The sequence below is a fragment of the Vicugna pacos genome, chromosome 6, assembly GCF_048564905.1.
Source record: "Vicugna pacos chromosome 6, VicPac4, whole genome shotgun sequence".
In the NCBI taxonomy this organism is placed as follows: Eukaryota; Metazoa; Chordata; class Mammalia; order Artiodactyla; family Camelidae; genus Vicugna; species Vicugna pacos.
The window spans coordinates 22,257,584-22,277,272 of NC_132992.1; the positions used below are offsets into that span (position 1 = coordinate 22,257,584).

Below are 19,689 nucleotides of genomic sequence, written 5' to 3' on the forward strand. Positions count from 1 at the left end.
GCCTCTTGCTTGAGAAAATGGGGCTCTAGTCACTTCCCAGAGCACATCAAACCCCACCTCCAGCCCCAGCAGAGCAGCCAGCTCCACCCTCCCCACCCCAGCACTACCTGTCAGACCTGAGCCAGCAGTGAATGTAATCAAAGGAGTGCAGGGTGGTTCTGGAACGCACACAAGCAGGACTTCCTCCTGGGAGCTGGGCTGCCTGGCCATGCTCTGGGCGCTCTGGCCAAGGTGGCTGGCAGGCAAGGGGATGCCCCTCCTGGGTTCAGTGCTGCTGCGGAAGAGAGAGAAGAGGGGACTTCATTGGAGGCAGTGGCGGGTAAAGTACCCGATCTTCCCTGGGGGTGTGGACAGCAGGAGTCATGGGAGCAGCGTCCCCTGTGGAGACAGGCCAGCCCCGGGAATATGTCTGGATCTGGGCCGGGACCAATTTGTTCCAGATAACCTGGTGGAGGTTCAATTAGAGAGCTTGACCATTTAGTAATAATAATCTTACATAATCACTCTTGGTTAGGAAGTGGAGGGCAAGGTCATGTGACACTTGCAGGTGGTTGGGTTTCGCCCAGAAGGCCAGAGCATGGCTGCTGAGTGAGGGTGGGTGGTTGACAGGGTGGGAGAAATAAGGCACTGGCTGGGACTTCGCGGAGACGGCCGCACTCCCAGGAGGCTGCAGTTGGCTGTTCTCCTGAGCCCAAGCTGCAGTCTCCCTAGCAACTCATCAGACCAGTACCAGCTGAGTGACTGTGCTTTCCCTTCACCTGCTGCCCACTCCTGGGTGGGGGCCCGTGGGTGGGGCCCATCACAGGTCTTTTTTTTTTTTCCCAACAAACTTTATTGGGGGAAAACTACAAAATATTTATAGAAACAAGGTTTTCTTTTAATACTTAACCTCCTTAAACACATTACTGCTGCTGTCACTTCTGCTCTCAAGCAATAGCGGTAGGACTGTAGCCCAAGGGGAGCAGCAAGTCTGTGGTGCATAATAAACATAATTAGTAAAAATGGCCGCATGTGTTAAGAACTTACGCCAGGCACTTTGTACGACTTCTCATTTAAAACTCACCACGACCCCATGAGACTGTCATCCTAAGCCCCCCCTTTCTAGATGGGGAAACTACAGCACAGGGAAATCAAGGACCATTGACTGCCCAGGACCATTCAGCTAGTTCACGGTGGAGCTTAGGTTTGAACCCAGCCTGGCTGATTCCAAGGTCAGGTTCATCGCCAACATGCTGAACTCCGAACACTTGCTCCGCCAAGGCCTCCCAGGTTCCTGGCACAGTGACACCAGCGACCCGGGCCAGACTGCCGCTCTGTGATGGGATGGGGGAAGGCTGAGGTGGGCACCACAGCAGGGAGGTCAGGCCCCACAGCCGCTTCCTGGAACTGAGTCCCCGGAGTTCTGTCCTTTCAGTGGGAGACCCACCCATACCATGACCTCCAGGTGAAGGTGCTGATGGCCAGAAATATCCGGGGCGCAGACCTGTGTGAGTGACCCCCAATTCCACACTTTCTCCCTTCCTTTCCCTGGGGCCTCCTCAGAGCTCAGCAGAGGCTGGCCTCAAGTGGGCATGTGTATTTGGAGTGGGACCGAGGGAGGCCTGTCTGCTGAGGGGGGCCCGGGCTACAGCCCCGGGCGGGCAGGTGGGGGCTGGAGGGGAGGGGAGCGTGCAGACCACGGCCTCCTCCCTAAGTCGGGCAAGTGGAGCGGTGCCAGCCTGGGCGGGCGAGGCCTGCTGTTGCCAGAAGTCACCAGCTGCTCTCTAGGAGTTTCCATGCCAGTGTTCACACTGGGTGGGGGCTTGTTTCCTGAATCAGGCCTTTTCCGGGAATCACTCAATGGTCTGTGCTGCTACATGAGCTTTTCAACTGGCTGCTGCAGGAGCTCTGTTCAGTTGAATGGGAGGTGTGGCTGAGGAGATGGAGGACATCGGCGCTCCCCCAACTCCACAGCCCACCCTGCTCTTTTGGCAGCCCCTTCCCCCCTTCCCATCCAGCCCCAGCCTCCCCCAGGCAACCTTGTCAGCAAGAAGAGCTAGAGGCTGAGGACCCCTCCCCATCCCACCTACAGTGTCCAAAGCTGACTGCTACGTGCAACTGTGGCTGCCCACGGCGTCCCCCAGCCCTGCCCAGACGAGGGTGGTGGCCAACTGCAGTGACCCCGAGTGGAATGAGACCTTCAACTACCGGATCCATGGTGCTGTGAAGGTGAGAGCCAGCGAGGGAGAGGGCTCCCCCAGGGTGCCCGCCCTCCTGCCCGGCCTCAGGCTCCCCGCTCCTGCCCTGTCCCCAGAACGTCCTGGAGCTCACCCTCTATGACAAGGACGTCCTGGACAGCAACAAGCTCTCCCTGCTGCTGTTTGACCTGAGTAGCCTCCAGCCTGGTCAACCCTACAGACACACCTTTCCACTCAGCCAGGTGAGCCCTCCCACCTGTGCCGGCAACGAGCCCAGCTTGAGAAAGAGGCCCTGGCCACCGAGGCAGGGGCTCCTCGTCAGCACAGGCCGGGCCTCCGAGACAGACCCTCCTCCATCCTGCAGCACTGACCCCACAGAGGTTTCCTTCAGTGAAACTTGACCTCGAGGGCTGAGCGCTGTGTGTGTGGCGATACCACTACCCCCTCCTTTGCCCATGAGTAGCCACAACAATGGTCTCCCCTTCTCGTCCCTGGGGCTGAGCAGGGCTGGGAGGCAGGGATGGTCCTGAGGCTGTGTGGGAGCTCTTTGAAAATTGGTGCTCCCTTGCTCCCTCCCTCCAGGATTCACAAGAGCTGCGGGTGGAATTTGTTTTGAAGAACAGGTGAGTCCAGGTGGAGCCGATGCCCTCCTGTTTACTCTTAGACTCCCCAACAGCTCCCAGCTGTCAGTCACCAGGTCCTGTGCTGGCCTGGCCTAAGAGGGGATGTTCTGATTTTGACGCCCATTTGAGGCCTGGCCGAGGCCCATCCCAAGCCCCAGGCCCTGCCATACTCCCCAGGCTCTTCCAGCTGTTTTGGTTACATTATTTTAGTAACAGGCATCTCAAGGGGTTCAGGTGTTCCATGTCCAAAGGAACCCCTCATCCTTTGCAGCCAGGTGCCCGCATCTGAGGTCATCACCAATGGGGTCCTGGTGGTAAGTAGAGAAGGCCAGCTCTGGCTGCTCAGGGCTGGGTGTGGTAAGGAGTCCATGGTTGAGCCCGACATGCCCACTTGCCTCTGGAGGACACTCAGTCCCTCCTCCGAGGGGAGATGTGCTGGGGAGACCTCTCCAGGGACGAGGGGCAGGAAGCTGCCTCCCACCTGACGGGACAGCTCAGAAGCTAGACTTCCCACCTGTGTGCTGCACACTGCTCACTTGGGCCCCTGGCTTCTGAGACTGCTGAGGAGCCGCTGTCAGGCCCCTCACCTCCCCCTCCTCTCCCGCCAGGGGCCATTTCCTCCGAGTCCTGGGAGGGGGGCTGCAACAGAAGACCCCTGCTCATAAGGCACGAGCCCTGGGAAGGTTGTTAGCTCAGTCCTGCCCCAGATACCCCCCCTCCCGCCTCCTTCCATCCATCCTGGTTCGGGGCCGGTGGACTGGCTCCCACAGGCCTATGCTTTCCTCAGGCTCAGCCCTGCCTGAGAATCCAGGGCACCCTCGGGGGACATGGGACAGCCCCACATCAAGAGTATGGTGAGTCTGGTCAGTGGCCTTGGGTCTTGCCTTCTCTCCTGGGAGGTTGGGGGCTGCTGCAAGAAGATGAGTCTGGGGCAGAAAGTGCTTACTTTTTCACTGCTTAAATTTGACCAGGGGAAAAATGTATTGCCTCTGGAAGTAGTGAATTTCTGTCCCTGGAAGTATTCAGGCAGAGTGTCAGGGGACACAGCGGGCTGGTGTCACAGGGGGTAAAAGAATTTACCAAAGACGAAGGATGAAAACAAAAGAGGGGTTAAAAGAAGTTTAGTAGGTACACTGCCATAGACAGCTGTGGGCCACGTAGTCAAGAGGTGCCTGTTTGAGCCCTGAGGGTCAGTTGAGGTCTTTTATGGGTAAGGGGTTGATGAACACATGGGTCGGGTGCTGTGCACGCACACAATTCTCTGATCTGTGGTCGGTAAGGTAAGAAGTTGTGGGTCTGTGAACGGGTGATTTATGACTCTGACAAGGTGGGCTGAAAGAAGCCTGAGCTATTGTGAGATTAGGCATTACCTAGGGCTATTGCTTTGTTAGGGGAAACACGCCCAGCAAAGAACTTACTTTATCTGTTGAGGGATCACAGGCAGACATCTGAGAGCCCAGGAATGGGGACTGTTGGACTTCGAAGGACCCTAGTTGGCCCCACACAGAGGCTGTATCAGTCCAACCTCTGCTGAACAATAGCACCCACAAAATCTCAGTGGCAGACACATCTGGTGGTCAGCTGGGGCTTGGCCAGTCTAGGCTGGGCTTGGTGGGGGGACCTGGCTCTGCTCCCTGTGTCCCCCATGTACCTCCTGTGACCAGCGGACTAGCCTGGGCATGTTCTTAAGGCATCAGAAGAGGCGCGAGAGAGCAAGCCCAAATGAGCAAGTTCTTTTCAAGCCTTTGGTCACACTGTGACCACTCACTAACATTTGGCTAGCCAAAACATCACAAGGCTGACCCTAAGCTGGAGGGCAAGGAACATAGCCGGCCTCTTTAGTGGGAGGAACCGAGGTCACCTGGCAAAGAGTAAGAATTCCAGAAGTGAAGAACAGAGGCCATCGCACTCAGCCACAGAGGGCAGCCGCACAGGCGGGGGTCCACATGTGGGAGGGGATCAGAGGCTGTGTAACAGCTAAGGTCCCCTCTGACATGGAGAGTCTGAGCCTATGGGCTGAGTTCTGCCCAGGTAGCACCATGCACTCATATGAGTCAGGCGCTGTGGTATGCATTTTACAGTGTTTTGTTTTCTAATCCTCATGACAACCTCATAAAGTATGTGCCACCATTATCCTCTTTTAATTTACGAGACTGAGGCTCAAAAAAGAAACTTGCTTAAGGTCACACAGCCAGTAAGTGGTAGAGCACAATCTAAAAGTTGTGAATCGTATTTTATTCCGAGGACTTTCTGAGGATTTCTAGCCCGGGAAGGTACGTCTCTCAGATCGCCCTGAGGGACTGCTCCAAAGAGGGAGGGGAGGAGCTAGGATATATAGGAGTTTTGCAACAAAAACCAGGTGGTCAGAACATCAAAAGATTACTCTTATTAACGAAAACCAGACATCAAATTAATGAATTGAGTGCTTTTCTCTGTATAGGAAGATGCAAGAGTCTGGGCTCATTGAAATCATTCCTTTGAAATGCACCTGAGCCGTCTAGGGCCAGCATCCTGTTTTTTCCCATCCTGAGTCCCCTCAGGGGCAGTTGTCGTGGCTGATGGCTTGATGGCCACAGCATCCTTTGTTGACTGATGTGGCAGGCGGCATTCTCAGTCCACAGCGTGGACCAGACCCAGGTCTGCAACACCTGGGGCCCGTTTGCTCTCCCCACCACAGATTCTGTTATTTCTGACTGTGAACAGCACATACCAGTCCATAAACTGTGGTCTGAAAGAAGTATCACTTTCCTTATTTTCTCTCATTCCCTCCCACCCCAGGTCATGTCAAGGCCCCCATCTCATCTAGTGCCAGGGAGGACGTGCAGGGAGAGAGATTCCATTTGGACCTCTGTTCCTGAGGCTTTTGGGGTCTGGGGCTCTTTTGTGGGTCCATCTGGGATCCCCTCTGCCTGGGTGTCACGTGTGGCACTTTCTGGGGTCTTGCCTGCTCCCCAGAAAGCTGTTAAAAACAGGGAGGCCTTCCTGCTCCTGGGCCCACAGGCCTCACTCTGCCTCCCTACAGCCTGGACTCACCTAGTCAGGGCTGGCCCTCCCCTGCTTCTCCAAGACACCTATCTATCCTCTCCGCACCATAAACCCACTTCTTTTACCTCCTCTGCAGACCCTCTATGTTTCCCAAGGTCTCACGCTTTGGAAACAAAGGCCAGAACAACATGCAGCCTCTGCTTTCTCTCTGGCCACAACCTCCCCCAAGGCAATGAGCATGGGGCTTGAATGGGGCAAGAGGAGGGAACCACCAGTTGAAAACTGGTAATTAATGTAATAATATATGATCATTATAATATGATAATTCTAGAATTCTATTTTATGTACTTAATATAATAATCTCAAAATCATCAACCCAATATGCCCTGGGCAGGGCCCTTTCCTAGCCACTGTGTGTCCCCACTCCCCCAGGCTCCCCATTCTACCCGGGCAGATTATGGGACCCCAAGTGTCCTTCATGAAACCTTTGCTGTAGGACACAGTGCCACAGAGTGAGCAGGGTGATGAGCTGGCATTTCCAAGGGGAAGGAAAAGGGAATTGCTGCCTGGGGTGTTACTGTCAGAAGCCACGCACCGCACCCCCCAACCCCCCGCTGGCTCTCACCTGGGCCCTCTGCTCCCAGGCTCCAGGCAGATTCGGCTGGCGGTGCCTGGGGCCTATGAAAAGCCACAGCTCTTGCCCCTGCGGCCTCCCGTGGATTCAGGCCTCCCAGCAACATTTACCTTCCACGTGAACCCAGTGCTCAGCTCCAGGCTGGATGTGGAGCTGAGAGAGAAGCTCATGGTCCTGCAGGTGAGTGGCAGAGCCCAGAAAGGGGCAGAGGACAGAATCAGTCCAGCCTGGAGGAGCGCTCGCTCCAGGGCTACCGCCAAGGCTCCTTTTCCTCCACTTGTGTTTTCTTCTCTGCAGAGTGGCTCGAGTGCTGGGCTGGAGGCCCAGCCCAGCCAGCTGGGCGAGGGGCACATCCTGCTGTCCTCTCTGGCCCTAGGCCGGGAACAGCAGCGCTTGGTGGCCCTGGGCGAGGTAAGGCTCTGTCTGGGCACCTAAGGGACCCCTGCCTGCTCTGTGTCTGGGGGAAGGGGCTCGCGAGGGGGTCACAGTCAGCCCAGCCTGGAGCTCAGTCATGGCGTCCACATCTGGGCCAGAGTTACCTGAGCAACCTGGGCTGCAGGTGCAAGAATCCCACTCAGTGCGCTCGGGGATGGGGCGGTGGTCTCTTCCAGGGCGAGGAGGTGGCTGTGAATGTGAAGGCAGACATGAGGTGAGGAAGTGTGGGGGCTCTTCTGTCTGCTAGGCTCAGCTGGGGGTTGGGGCGGTCTGGTTCCCATGGGATCTTTCTAAGGGTGGGTCTTTCAGATTGTGGGTCTACTCCTCTGAAAAATGGGTTTGGCCAGAGGCTCTCCTCTACTGAATAGTCACCCAGTACCCAACCCCCACCCCGCCTGCGGCAGCTCTGGGGACCTTGACCTGCGTCTTGGCTTTGACCTCTGTGATGGGGAACAGGAGTTTCTGGACAAGAGGAAGCAGATCGTGTCCAGGGCCCTACAGCAGGTGCTGGGATTGAGCCAGGCTCCCGACAGCACCCAGGTATGGAAATGGAACGGAGGAGCCAGACTCTAGTCACTGGGACCAAATTCCACCCCTTCCCTTGAGAGCACTCTGTGACTGGGAGGTGACAGGAAGCCTTGAGGAAGCGTGGGGACCAGAGGAGGAAGGGGGCAGGCCTGTTCGCCTGAGCTGATGGGCACAGTCGGGAGAGTCAGGACCCCGTATGTAGTGAGAACAGCCCTGGCCAGGGAAGTTGTATTCGTCTGCTCAGGCTGCCGTAGCAGAACACCGCAGACTGGTTGGCTTAAACAACAGATGTTTATTTTCTCACCTGGAGTCTGGAAGTTCAAGATCAAGGTACCATCAGGATTGGTTTCTGAGGAGGCTTCTCTTCCTGACGTGGAGGCTGCTACCTTCTTTTTTTTTTTTTTTTTTTTGAGGCTGCTACCTTCTTGCTGTGTCCTTACGCAGCCTCTCCTCTGTGCACGTGCAGGGGATTGGTGGAATCACTCTGTCTTCCTTTTCTTACAAGTGCACCAGACTCTGGGAGTAAGGCCCCACCACTGTGACCTCTCAGAACCTGTATTACTTCCTTAGAGGCCTTTCTCCAAATACAGTGACATCGGGGCTTCAACACATGGATTTGGGGTGGGGGGAACATAATTCAGGCCATAACAATAGACAAAGGAATTTGGAAGTGGAGGCTCCATCGGAGCCTGTGGCTAGGAGGCAGGAGGAAAGGCAGTGCTAAGGGAGAGACCTCTGGGAAATCGGGAACAAGCTGGTGGCTTCCTCCTGGCTGCAAGTGCACTCATGAGACAGAACCTGTGCCCAGCGCTGACAAGCTGAGTGAGCCTAGACTGTTGGTTTGGTAATGCCTGCTCTGTGCCCAGTCTCCACTCTGTCGGGGGAGGATAGAGAGGGCACAGACCTGCCTACAAGGAATTCTGTCTCCTCCAGCCCTCTTAAGGGACAATGCCCTTGCTGGGCAGTGGCCAGGGAGCATTTTTTTCAAGATAGGAGAAGAAAGGCATGACAGGGAAAGGAACCAACAGTCTAGCATGGAATGAGCCAAACCTTTGTGGAAAAGCTGAGCAGCCAAGAAGCTTCAGTCTGGTCCCACCAAGCACCTCCGATCCTGGTTTCTGTCACTTCGGTTCTGTGGTTCTCAGCTGGAGGCAATTTTATCCTCCTATCCACCTACAGAACATGTGTCAATATCTAGAGACATTGTCACAACTGGGGGAGGGGAGAGGGATGCTACTGGCATCTTCTGAGTGAAGACCAGGGATGCTGCTAATCATCCTATGGAACACAGGATAGTTCCTCACAACAAGGAGTTATCTGGTCCAAAATACCAGTAATGCCAAGGTTGAGAAACTCTGCTTTAACTGTTTTGGGTAAATCTAGTATGCCTCCCAGGCACATAATTTCCTGGTATCACGGTTAAGAGCCATCTCTGAGGCCATCCTGCCTCAGTTTGATAGTCAATCACTTACTAACTGCATGATGGTGGGCACATTATCTAACCTTCCTGTTCCTCAGTTTCCTTATCTGTGAAATGGGGATGTCAATGGGTTGCTTTGAGGATTCAATGAGATAATACATGGAAGGCTCTTAGATCCATGTCTGAAGTGATAAGTAGTAATATACAAATGACAGTGGCGATAGATGTTGTCATCATGATTATTGTGCCCAGGTGCCTGTGGTGGCTGTGCTGGGTTCAGGAGGTGGAACCAGAGCCATGTCTTCCCTGTATGGCAGCCTGGCAGGACTACAGGAGCTTGGCCTCCTGGACACTGTGACCTATCTGAGCGGTGTCTCTGGGTCCACCTGGTAAGTGAGGTGGGGCAGGGCAGAATAAAAGAGAGCCCTGAAGGGTCAGAGGTGTGACCTGGTGATCAGGTGGGGAGGGGCAGGATGGGGCTGAATCCCCAGGGCCTCCTGAGTGGGTGGTGCGGGCCAGTGGGTTCAAGTGATGGGGGAGGAGAGGGCACCCACAGACACCTTCATCCCTCTCTCCCCTTGCCGGGCTCCCCTGTCCCTAATTCTGTCTGGGCCCAGGTGCATCTCCACACTCTATAAGGACCCAGCCTGGTCCCAGGTGCCCTTGCAGGGCCCCACTGAACGTGCCAAGGCTCGGGTCTGCAGCAGTAAGATGGGGGCAATGTCCACGGAGCGCCTACAGTATTATGCCCAGGAACTGGGAATCCGGGAAAGCAGTGGGCAAAGCGTTTCGCTCATCGACCTCTGGGGCCTTCTCATTGAATATTTCTTGTACCAGGAGGTAAGAGAAGAGCAGGTAGTAGATAAACATGGCTCCTTTTCACCCTTCCCCACCAGCACTTAGTCCTGCTTTAGCCAAAAGGCTAAGGTCTGAGATGCGCAAAGCTGTCCGTCAGGTCTGAGCTCTCTGAGGGGAATGGGTGAGATCTCTGGATGGGCTGATGCTTCATCTTCCCTGGCTCCTAACCCCTGGGGAGGGAGAGGCCGGTCTTCAGCTCTCAGGTCTGTCTGCGTATTAGAATTTCCAAAAACACCCGTGCCTGGGCCTTACTTCGAGTTACTGATTTTGGTTGGTCAGGGGTTAAGCTCTAGTACAGGTATGTTTTGAAAGTGTCCCAAATGCTTCTAACCTGTAGTTAAGGCAGAAGGCCACTCCCGCGCATTGGCCAAGTGGGCACGATTCACGCCACCTGGTGGTTTCTACTGGAACTGCAGGCCCAGCATTAGCTGGGAGATTCAGAGCTGAGTGAGGTTCTCAGCCCTGGGAGCCTGTGGGGCCTGGCCCACTGGTGTGTGGCTATGATTTCTCATTTCTAAGAAAAGAAGACATGTTTTCTAGTGATTAATTTTTTTAAGAAAGTAGACTGGCTTTTCGGTTATTCCTTTAAAAATGTCACTCTGACCCCTTGGGTTCTGATATGCTTTCTTGAAAGGGAGGGAAGCGGGGTGTTCCCAGTGTGTCTGAAATTGCACAAACCCCACAGTGGCTTCACCTCTGCTGCAGCCTAAAGCCTGTCCCTTAGCCAGGTGTGTCTAGAGTGCTGGCCTTAGCAACAAAATCTCATGGGCAGGCCACACCCCACAGGTGCTGGACCTCCCAAAAGGCCAAATGGCCTCCCTTCTTTCCTGACCAGGAAAATCCTGCCAAGCTGTCTGACCAGCAGGAGGCGATCAGCCAGGGCCAGAACCCTTATCCCATCTACGCCAGCATCAATGTCCACACCAACATCAGTGGGGAAGACTTTGCAGGTGCCTGGGTGTGGGGACCTAGGAAGGAGGTGGAGGCGATGGTTGGTGGGAGGGTGTAGGAGGCCAGGGCTGTCAAGTGGGAACCTTGGAGCACAGGGTGCTTGCTGCCTCCTGCTCTTGTCCAGGCAGACTCCTGCTCAAGCCCGAGGGCTGGGGGCAAACACGAGGTCCTGGTGGGAAGCCCCTGGTGACATTCCCTTCACTTTGGGCCCCCAGAGTGGTGCGAGTTCACCCCCTATGAAGTCGGCTTCCCCAAGTATGGTGCTTACGTTCCCACTGAGCTCTTTGGCTCAGAGTTCTTCATGGGGCAACTGCTGCAGCACTGGCCAGAGCCCCGGATCTGCTACCTGCAGGGTGAGTCTAGGCTGGAGGGCTGGGGACAGGGCAGGGGCCGGGCCAGGCCCTGATATGGGGTGGAGGAGGTGTGAGGGCTAGGGGCCTTGCCTTTCTCCCTAGGTATGTGGGGCAGCGCCTTTGCCGCCAGCCTAGATGAGATCTTCCTGAAGACCGCTGGCTGGGGCTTTGGCTTCCTCAACTGGCGCAGAGGCAGCATAAACATCACAGGTGAGGTCAGAGACCCTGCTCCCTTCCCCTTCCCCAACACCTCTTTCCAGCAATAAGGTCCTGGCAGAGGCATGGAGGAAGGAGGGGACGATGAAGGACTTGGATGTCCCGTTGGGTTCAGAGAAGTCTTGAGAAAATGAGTTCTAGCTTAGGGTCTCTGGATGCCCAGAGATCTGCAGAGAGGCCCTGTGGTTGGAGGGTTTGATGATGGAGGGTGCAGGTCAGAAGACCTAGTGGGAGTTGTAAGTGCTCTGTGATAAGTGCATCCACCTTTAATTCTCTACTTGGGCTCCAATTAAGTCAACTCAGACTAGGGCCAGTGGGTGTCTGGTGGATACTGTGTCCGCCCACCTTAGTGCTCCCCTTCAGCCTGCTCCTTAAGTGGCCCATGGGCTCCCCGCTCTGTAGAGTACCTTTCCCACCTTTTTTCCCTGGGTAACTTTTGCTGAATTCTTGAAGTTCATTCAGCACAGACATCATTCTGTCAGGGGACATCTGTGTTCTGGTCCAACCCTCCAGGCCAGTCAAGGGTCTGACCACCAAGGTCCCATAGAACCGCACACACATCCCGTGTTGTCCTCACCTCAGGGCACTGTTACCATTTATTATCTCTGTATGTGACTCTCCTCTAAGTAGGCTGTGAGCCCAGTGGGCCTGGGCCGGGCCCTCCTCACCTCTGTATCCCTTGTGCCTGGCACAGTGCATAGTAACTTCTCAGCAGGTGTTTAATGGGTGAAATTCTGGTTGGAAGTTGTATATGCAACTTCAAGGGCAGGGGATACTGTTTGGCACAGGCAATGCCATAGGTAACTTTCAAAATGTGGGGAACATGAAAGAAAATGTCATTTGAAAAGAATTCTGGGAAGCAGTGGTCAGAGGCCAGGGATGTGGGATGGAGGAGGAGGAGAGATGTCAGGGCAGGGGTAGGGGGAGCCGGAGAGGGCTCCTCTGAGCCACATGGGCTGCTGGACAAAGGAGGGCACCACTTCTCGCTGTGGTTCACTGTCCCACCCTCACCTAGACGACTGCCAGAATCTCCAGCTACACGATCCTGCGCGGCTGCGAACAAGGCTCTTCACCCCCCTGGGGCCCTTCTCCCAGGCTGTGCTGGACATATTCACCTCCCGCTTTACCTCCGCCAAGAACTTGAACTTTACCCGGGGCCTCTGCATGCACAAGGACTATGTGGCTGGCAGGGAGTTCGTGGCCTGGAAAGGTGTCTGCCGCTCTGGGGGGAGGTCTCCCCTGCTGTCTGTGCCTCTGACTCACTTGTGTCAGTGCTGCCCTTTGACATGGGGGGTGGGAGGGGTCCTGCTGCCCAGGGGCTGGCTGGAGAAGGGCTGTGATGGCTGTGCTGGAAGGCAGGGCCAGGTGGTGGGGGCGCTAGGGTGGGAGACCCGGTGGCTGTCAGAGAGAAAGGGAGGAGGAGAGAGCTCTACTGGGAGAGGCATTTCCAGCGCGAGGAGAAGAGGGTTGTTGCAAACAGCAAGCATTTCTCTGTGCAGACACGCACCTGGACGCCTTGCCCAACCAGCTCACTCCCATGAGGGACTACCTGTACCTGGTGGATGCAGGCTTTGCCATCAACTCTCCGTTCCCACTGAGCCTGCTGCCACAGAGAGCTGTGGACCTCGTTCTGTCCTTCGACTGCTCCCTGGACGCCCCCTTTGAGGTAAGGTGCGGAGAGGGCCTTTGCTGAGGCGGCCGGCTGCGCGGTTGGGGGTCGCCCTTCCAGGAGAGCCTGGGTTCTAATCTGCAGGCGAGGTGCCTTGTGGACATTGTTAGCAGTGCTGGTCTCCGCAGCTGAAGGAGGAGGATTGCTGAGCTTACGGGAGAGAGTGAGAGTCAGGAGAGACACCAAAGAGAGTCCCCAGGAGTCTCACTCCTGTTCTGGGCCCCGCGGTTCCTGATAGAATTCCTTGCTCCTGTCTGGGTCTGGGTCTAGGGCTGCTGTCCCTTCGTCACTATAGTAACAACAGAATCATCAGGGTCCCCTCATGGAGTCTCTACCAGCAGCTCCCTCAAACCTTGTGGGGTGATGAGGAGGTTCCACCACCCACCTGTTGGCCCTGTTCGTGTTGACTGAAGTTGCTCAGCTGGGGGGAGGCAGAGCTGGCAGTGAAGCCTGGGCCTGCATGAGTCCAGGCGGGGTCAGGCAGGGTCAGAAGCTCAAAGGTCTGGTCCCTGCTCAGGTCTTGCAGATGACAGAGAAATACTGCTTGGACCGCGGCATCTCCTTCCCCAGGATTGAGGTGCTCCCTGAGGACTTGAAGGAACCCCGCGAGTGCTACCTGTTTGCTGAGGCCGAGGACCCGCGCTCACCCATCGTGCTGCACTTCCCGCTGGTCAACCAGACTTTCCGCACACACCTGGCCCCAGGTGAGCCCTGGGGTGGTGATGGGGCGCTGTTTTGTGCTGGGTCCCCTGGACAGTTTACCGAAGTGTGCCTCCTGGCTGGCTACTGCTCCCTGGGCTCAGCATTGGCACTGGCCCGGCTCCTCCTGGTGGGCGAGACAGCTGAGATGTGGGCCCAAGCAGAACCCGTGGAACCAGCCAGATGTCCTTGGGAAGGTGGGCTTCTTGGCTCGCAGCTCCTAGCCAGAGTGCCCTACCCTGGCCCCCTCCACTTCTCCCCACAGGTGTGGAGCGACAAACAGCTGAGGAGAAGGCCTGTGGGAACTTTGTCATCAACGGGCCAGACACCCCCTATGGCATGATGAACTTCACCTATGAGCCCCAGGAGTTCGAGCGGCTGGTGGCCCTGAGTCGATACAATGTTCTGAACAATGTGGAGACTGTGAGGCAGGCCCTCCGGCTGGCTCTAGACCGGCGGCAGGGGGTGGACAGGGCTGGAGGCTGACCCAGGCTGAAGTTGGAGGACTGTGACAGAAAGGAGGGGCCATGGGCTCCAGACCAGGGCTTGGTGGAGGGAGGAGTGGTGGATCCTGTGGGGTTTCTGCTTCGCATACTGTTGGCACCTGCCTCGAGATCCCCCTGGCCCTGGAAATCTACAGGGTAGAGGCTGGACTTGGGGCAGGAGGCTTCTCACACGTGTTTCTGGGAGGAGGTGGGGTGGTATGTCTCCCCAGGGGCTCTTGAGGGTGTGGGACAGAAGTGAGCAGGGCTCATTGGACATTGGAGTGTGTGGAGGGAACAGTCTAGCCTCAGGGCCCACCCCAAACACAGAGGGACCTCAGGGGCCCACTCAGAGAATGGGTGCTGTGAGAGCTGAGGTGCAGGTTACTGTCCTTAAACTGAGACGAGAAGCCTAGATGCATCCACCCAACCCCCACTTCCTGCAGATGGCCCCAGCCCTGACCACCCCTCCCCTCCCCAGCTCCTGGATGCAGGCTGGGCTGTCGGGAATAAAGGGGGATCACGTGGATTGCCAGTCTGGGTTACTAACTCCATCGTCCTGCCTGCTAACTCCCCTTTGCCTCTGGCCTCCCCTGCCCGCCCCCACCACCCGTCTCTGCTCAGCCTCCTGAAGGCTGCAGGACAATATCCCGTGCTGGCTGGGATTGTGGTAGTTACTCATCTTCACTCTTTAAACTTGAGCCACATTCTCTGGTCAGGAGTACAGCTGCCACCTTGTACAAATAGTCTCACCATTCCCAGAAGCACAATGGGTGTGTCTAGAGGGTGCGGAGTGAATGGGAGCCTGCATGTGTGTGCGTGTTCCCGGTCAGGGTGGGCCCACAAGCACCTGTCAGCTGGCCGGGGATGGGCAGTGGTAGAGGGAGCCTGGCTGGGAGCTCCTGGGTTCCTGCCTCTTTCACAGACGTATCCAATGATCTGGGCAATCTCTCTCTCTCTCTCTCTCTCTCCCTGTTTATCATTTCTTCTGACCCACCAGGAACCATCCAAATATCTGGAGCCTCTCCAGCATGAGCAGATTTCAGGTCTGTGGAGAGGAAATCCACTCTGGCTAGGCTTGGTGCGGGGGTCTTCAGGCCCCGTCCCTCTGGCCGTGGGCCTCTGCAGCCTCCTTCTGCTCACCCCGCCCCACCCAGTGCTGAGCTGCCTGGGCCTCTTCAGTGGACACTTGCTCCTGCTTCCCCCTCCCCCAGGAGTGCTCTTTGGCTGCAGCCCCTGGCTCTCTCCCTCCCTCTCCACACCCTGCCCCACCTCCCTCCCTCCCTCTCTCTCTCTCTCTCTCTCTCACACACACACACACACACACACACACACACACGCATGGTCTCCAGGCCCAAAGTCACAGTTCGTCTTCTAACTGGGGACACCAATGTGACGAAGTCTCACCGTCCTGACTGTGGGAAGAAGACTCTCGGTCTGGCTCCTCGTGGGAGGAAGGTATCTAGATCCCAGCCTGTGCCCCCAGCTTGGCCTGGGACCCCCAGCCTCCAGGTGGACATGGGCCAGGAGAGCTGAGGGAGCTGGGCCTCAAAAGGGCCGGTGCTTTCGGCCAGCCCCGAGCGTGAGCAGCTTGGTCCTCTCCTGCCTCCTCATCAGGGACAGTTGCTCTTGAGATGGGCTGGCTGATTAGCTGGTTTTGTAAGTCTTTTATGGCCTTTATCTTTTGACCTCCTGTCTTCTTTCGGGGGCTCTTTTTGTTGTTGCTATTAGAGTGCAAAATTAAACAGTTCTATAGTAGAGGATCTGTGGGATGTAAATGTTCTGAGTCCTTCTGTGTCTGGAATTGTCTTTTTCTTGCCGTCACTTATGAATAATAGTCTGGATGAGGGTAGAATTCTTGGTTGAAACTTACATTTACTCAGATTTTATTGCCTTTTTTTGTGTCCTTGGGGTAGGAAATGATTTCTTTTGTTGCTTCTCCTTATGGGATGTGCCTTCTTTATATATTTGGTAATTCTTGGTTGTCATCTTATCTCGGAGCGGGTTCCATACCAGCCCTGGGCTATGGCTCCTGGTCACGTCACTGGCCACGCAATGGCAATGTCAGCCTTCAGGTGGCGGTGTGGGACTTGGGAAGGAGGTGGAAGGGCTTGCAGTTCCAGAGACTGGGCAGAGCCTTGAAGTGATGTTAAAATTTATTAATCTACATTTATATCTTTTCCATCATTAATCTAATGGGTTTGGCATTGGGGATAGAGTGAGTAAAATGTTACAAAGGAGAATTCCAGTTTCTAGATGAAAGGCAGAGGGCAGGCTGAAATCACCCCCCAATATTTAAAATGAACAATTTTCAGTTGTATAGTAAATTTTCTGAACTTGTCTTTTTAAGAAATAATTTTGGTTAAATTAGCAATTGTATATTTTAATAAAAAATGTTAGGTATTATTGTTGCATAAAATTTTATTCTATTAATAATATCTGAGTTTTTTGATCACCAGTGTGCTTTTTAGTCCCCAAATGTACCATCAGTCTGAATGAATGTTCACTCTTCCATGAAACCAGTTGACTCTGACACATGCAAGGTGAGGAGCCTCTTGATCTGAGGGCTGCTGGCCTCACTAAGGCTCTCAGAGGTCACTCACAGGGTGTTGTGAGCATGACCTGAGACGAGGTGACATCCTGAGCCCGGTGGCTCTCAGTACCTGTTGGCTGTTCTGTTACATAGGGTACTGACTGCTCTGAGCTGCAGAGAAGTGGCCTCTTGGCTGCTCCTGCATGATTTGGTCCTCACCATTCCCTGTGTCCTGCCAGGTGCATTCAGAGCAACCTGGTTCAGACCTGAGCTTGTTGCTGCCACATTACTGGGGGTAGGGCTGGCTGGGGATGCTGGCCAGGGTGACCTGTCCCCTGGCCCCAAGCTTCCCCTAGACTAGGGGAAGACCTGGACTTCTGGGGACCTTGGACAGGACTCACTCCTTGTCTTTGCCCCATGGTTCTTTCTCATCTCTCTCCCTCCTCCTGGCCTAGGAGGAGGTGTTCCACCTTCGTGTGCACCCTGTGTGTACATGCATGTGCTTTGGTGGTGCTGGCTGACCTCCAAGAGGTGAGGAAAAAGCCCTTGGGGTGGGAGCTACCCAGAGGGTGGGACCCTGATCTCACAGATCCCTGCCTTGCTGGGCTGGGCAGATTCAAGGCCCAATTCCTGTGGGATTATTGCTGCCAACACCCAGGGAGCAGGTATATTTGTCAAGATCTGGGCTTGGAGTAGAGCTGGAACACAGGCAGGAGGGGAGGGGCAGGGCTTACCAGCCAGTGGCTACTGTTCCCTGATATCCCTGAATAAGAGACAGAGTTCCTCAGCCCTCAAGGTGGCTGGAAGGGCCTGGGGCATTTGGATCCCTCTTGGCCGCTCTCCTCCAGCTCCCTGCAGGCTGGTCCACTTACCCCAGCGTGCCAAGTCAACGCTGTCACTGCACGGGCATGCTGTGGGTGAAGGCAGGGGGAGTACAGGCTTAAGAGACCACCTGGCCTTCCTCAGCTGCAACATTCTTGCATTACCTGCTAGGATCAACAACTGAGGCCACAGCGTCCACACAAGCCCCTCTCCCTGCCCTCACCAGGCTGGCGAGTGGCCCCCAGGGGCACCTGCAGGGTTTCATGTTCAGTAGAAGCCCCTATGCCCTTTGCCCTAGATACTTTGTCAGCCCTCTTTCCTGATCTGTGCCTTCCTCTGAGCAAGAACTACTGCAGGCAGGCTGCCTTCTCAGGTTTCCCCTGATGTCCCATATAGGCTTACATGTGATGGGGCCACTATCTTGAGGCTCCTCTCATTGCCTGACTGTGCCTGGCTTGTGGAGCCTTGATTCTGGAAATCTAGTCCTGAGCTGCATCTAGACAAGCAGCTTCCCATTGGAATTCCCAGAGAAGACCTGCTGTGGGGTCACACTGACCCCAGGGAATCCAGGAGTGAGAGGCAGTGTGGGGTCCCGGGACCCAAGATCCCCTTTCATTGAGGGACAAGATAGCCAAGGATTTGCCACCAGAGCTTGTGCCAGCCTGAGGTCCTGATATTTCCAGCTGCCCCAGAGGACATCACCCATTAGCAGGTGGAAGTACCCGCTATGGGCTGGGAGGAGCCCAAGGCTGCAGGAATGGGATGGGTGGGGAAAACAGCAGCTGAAGAGCAGGCTGGGCATGCAGGATTGTTCTGAAGCCTGTTTGTTCGGTGGACTGGTGCAGGGAGAAAACTGCTTGCCTGTGGTGCAGGGCCACCCGTTTTTCAACAACCCCGCCCAAACCTCCGCTTAGTCCTGGTTCACCAGCCAGGGAGGGTCAGCTCGGCTCAGGTGGCTCTTCCGGCAGAGGACCCCCAGTCACCGTCATCCTGGAAGTTCCTGCCTCCTCTCCCTGTGTCTCAGTCTGTACGTGGCCCTTGCAGAGCTGGTGGAGAAGGCACTCACGGAACAGAAAGAGAATCACAGACGTAGAAAACTTATGGTTACCAGAGGGGAAGGGCGGGAGGGATAAAATGGGAGTTTGGGATCAGCAGATACAAACTACTATGTACAGAATAGATAAATGACAAGGTCCTACAGTATAGCACAGGGAAGTACATGCAATAGCTTGTAATAACCCGCAATAGAAAAGAATATGTATAAATGTATAGCTGCTTCAGTATGCTGTACACCAGAAACTAACACAACATTGTAAATCAACTATAGTTCAGTTTAAAAAATTTAAAAAGGAGAGAATGAGCTACAGGGGGCACAGGTCACTGACAGCCCTAGCAACCACCCTCTGTGACCACCACTGTGTTCGTGCCAACACGGCCAATGACTGACACGCTGGGGTACTAGGGCTGGCCCATCCCTGAGGGATGTGGGGTTCCTCTACTGGGCAACTTTGGTGCCAGGACTCCTCATCAGCCAGGCTGGAATCTTCTTGGAACTGTGCTGCAGACTGAGGCTCTGCCTTCCTCATCCCTCATCCTCCTCCATCTCCTTTTACAGGTATTCCAACGGCATTACTATCTGAAGGCTCTCCCTCCTATTCCTGCTCCCGGTTTTCATTCACAGGTGTTTCTCTCAATAAGTCTCTTGCATAAATGAAGCCTCTTCTTGGAGGACCTGAACTAACACAGGCCCATCTCTATGGGCTTCCCTGGAGGGAGCGCACTGAGAAGGGTCGTGAGAGAATCTGTCCCAAACTCCTCCCATGCGCCACTTGGGGTGAGGGCAGCCACGCTCCTGTGCAGACGTGGGATGTGGGAATGTGAAGTGGGAAGGGAGTGTCCTGAGGCCATGCTGTGGTGCCCCAGGGCCACATTCCATCCTGGGCTGGAGTTCCCCGCTCAGGCCGGGCAGCCCTGACCCTTGCTGCCCCCATTCCTGGTCTGACCCTCTGTCCTGCACTTCAAGTCCATTCTGCTCAGGAATGAGAATTCGTGTGACTATTGTCGGGTCACAGAAGGATTCCACAAAGGCCTGAGGAAGAGTTCAATTGTCGGCTCCTCTCAAACCAGCCATGGATGTACAGGAGAGACTTAGATGGGGTGAGCTCCACGCTCCCTCCCTGGGCGCTGAGAGGTTGCCCAGGGCTGGAAGGGCTGGGAAACTCCAGCCCAGGGAGGCTTGTGGCTGTGCTCAACGCAGACTGGGTTAAATCTCCAGCCCTTGGAGGGTCAGATTGTGGCCCTCAG

The 19,689-nt window shown here is 55.4% G+C and overlaps 1 protein-coding gene across 1 annotated transcript; it reads left to right on the forward strand.

Moving 5' to 3' along the window:
* The first annotated feature begins 155 nt into the window (after positions 1–155).
* Positions 156–14,565, forward strand: PLA2G4F (phospholipase A2 group IVF). Its single transcript, XM_006201684.4, has 20 exons — positions 156–319; positions 1,415–1,487; positions 2,072–2,208; positions 2,294–2,419; positions 2,760–2,800; positions 3,072–3,114; positions 3,588–3,654; positions 6,430–6,599; positions 6,717–6,830; positions 7,031–7,068; positions 7,259–7,394; positions 9,055–9,191; positions 9,420–9,642; positions 10,496–10,610; positions 10,827–10,964; positions 11,067–11,174; positions 12,196–12,390; positions 12,680–12,846; positions 13,367–13,553; positions 13,814–14,565. Exons 1-20 carry the CDS (start codon positions 209–211, stop codon positions 14,032–14,034), a joined length of 2,547 nt encoding a protein of 848 aa, XP_006201746.3. The 5' UTR covers positions 156–208; the 3' UTR covers positions 14,035–14,565.
* Positions 14,566–19,689: the final 5,124 nt, after the last annotated feature.

What these genes read in the sequence shown, in the direction of transcription:
- PLA2G4F (XM_006201684.4), top strand. Translation starts at nt 209, where the DNA reads ATGCTCTGGGCGCTCTGGCCAAGGTGGCTGGCAGGCAAGGGGATGCCC. An exon ending in GAATTTGTTTTGAAGAACAG is followed by an intron (nt 2,801 to 3,071) that starts GTGAGTCCAGGT and finishes CATCCTTTGCAG; the next exon opens with CCAGGTGCCCGCATCTGAGG. An exon ending in GCTTGGTGGCCCTGGGCGAG is followed by an intron (nt 6,831 to 7,030) that starts GTAAGGCTCTGT and finishes GGTCTCTTCCAG; the next exon opens with GGCGAGGAGGTGGCTGTGAA.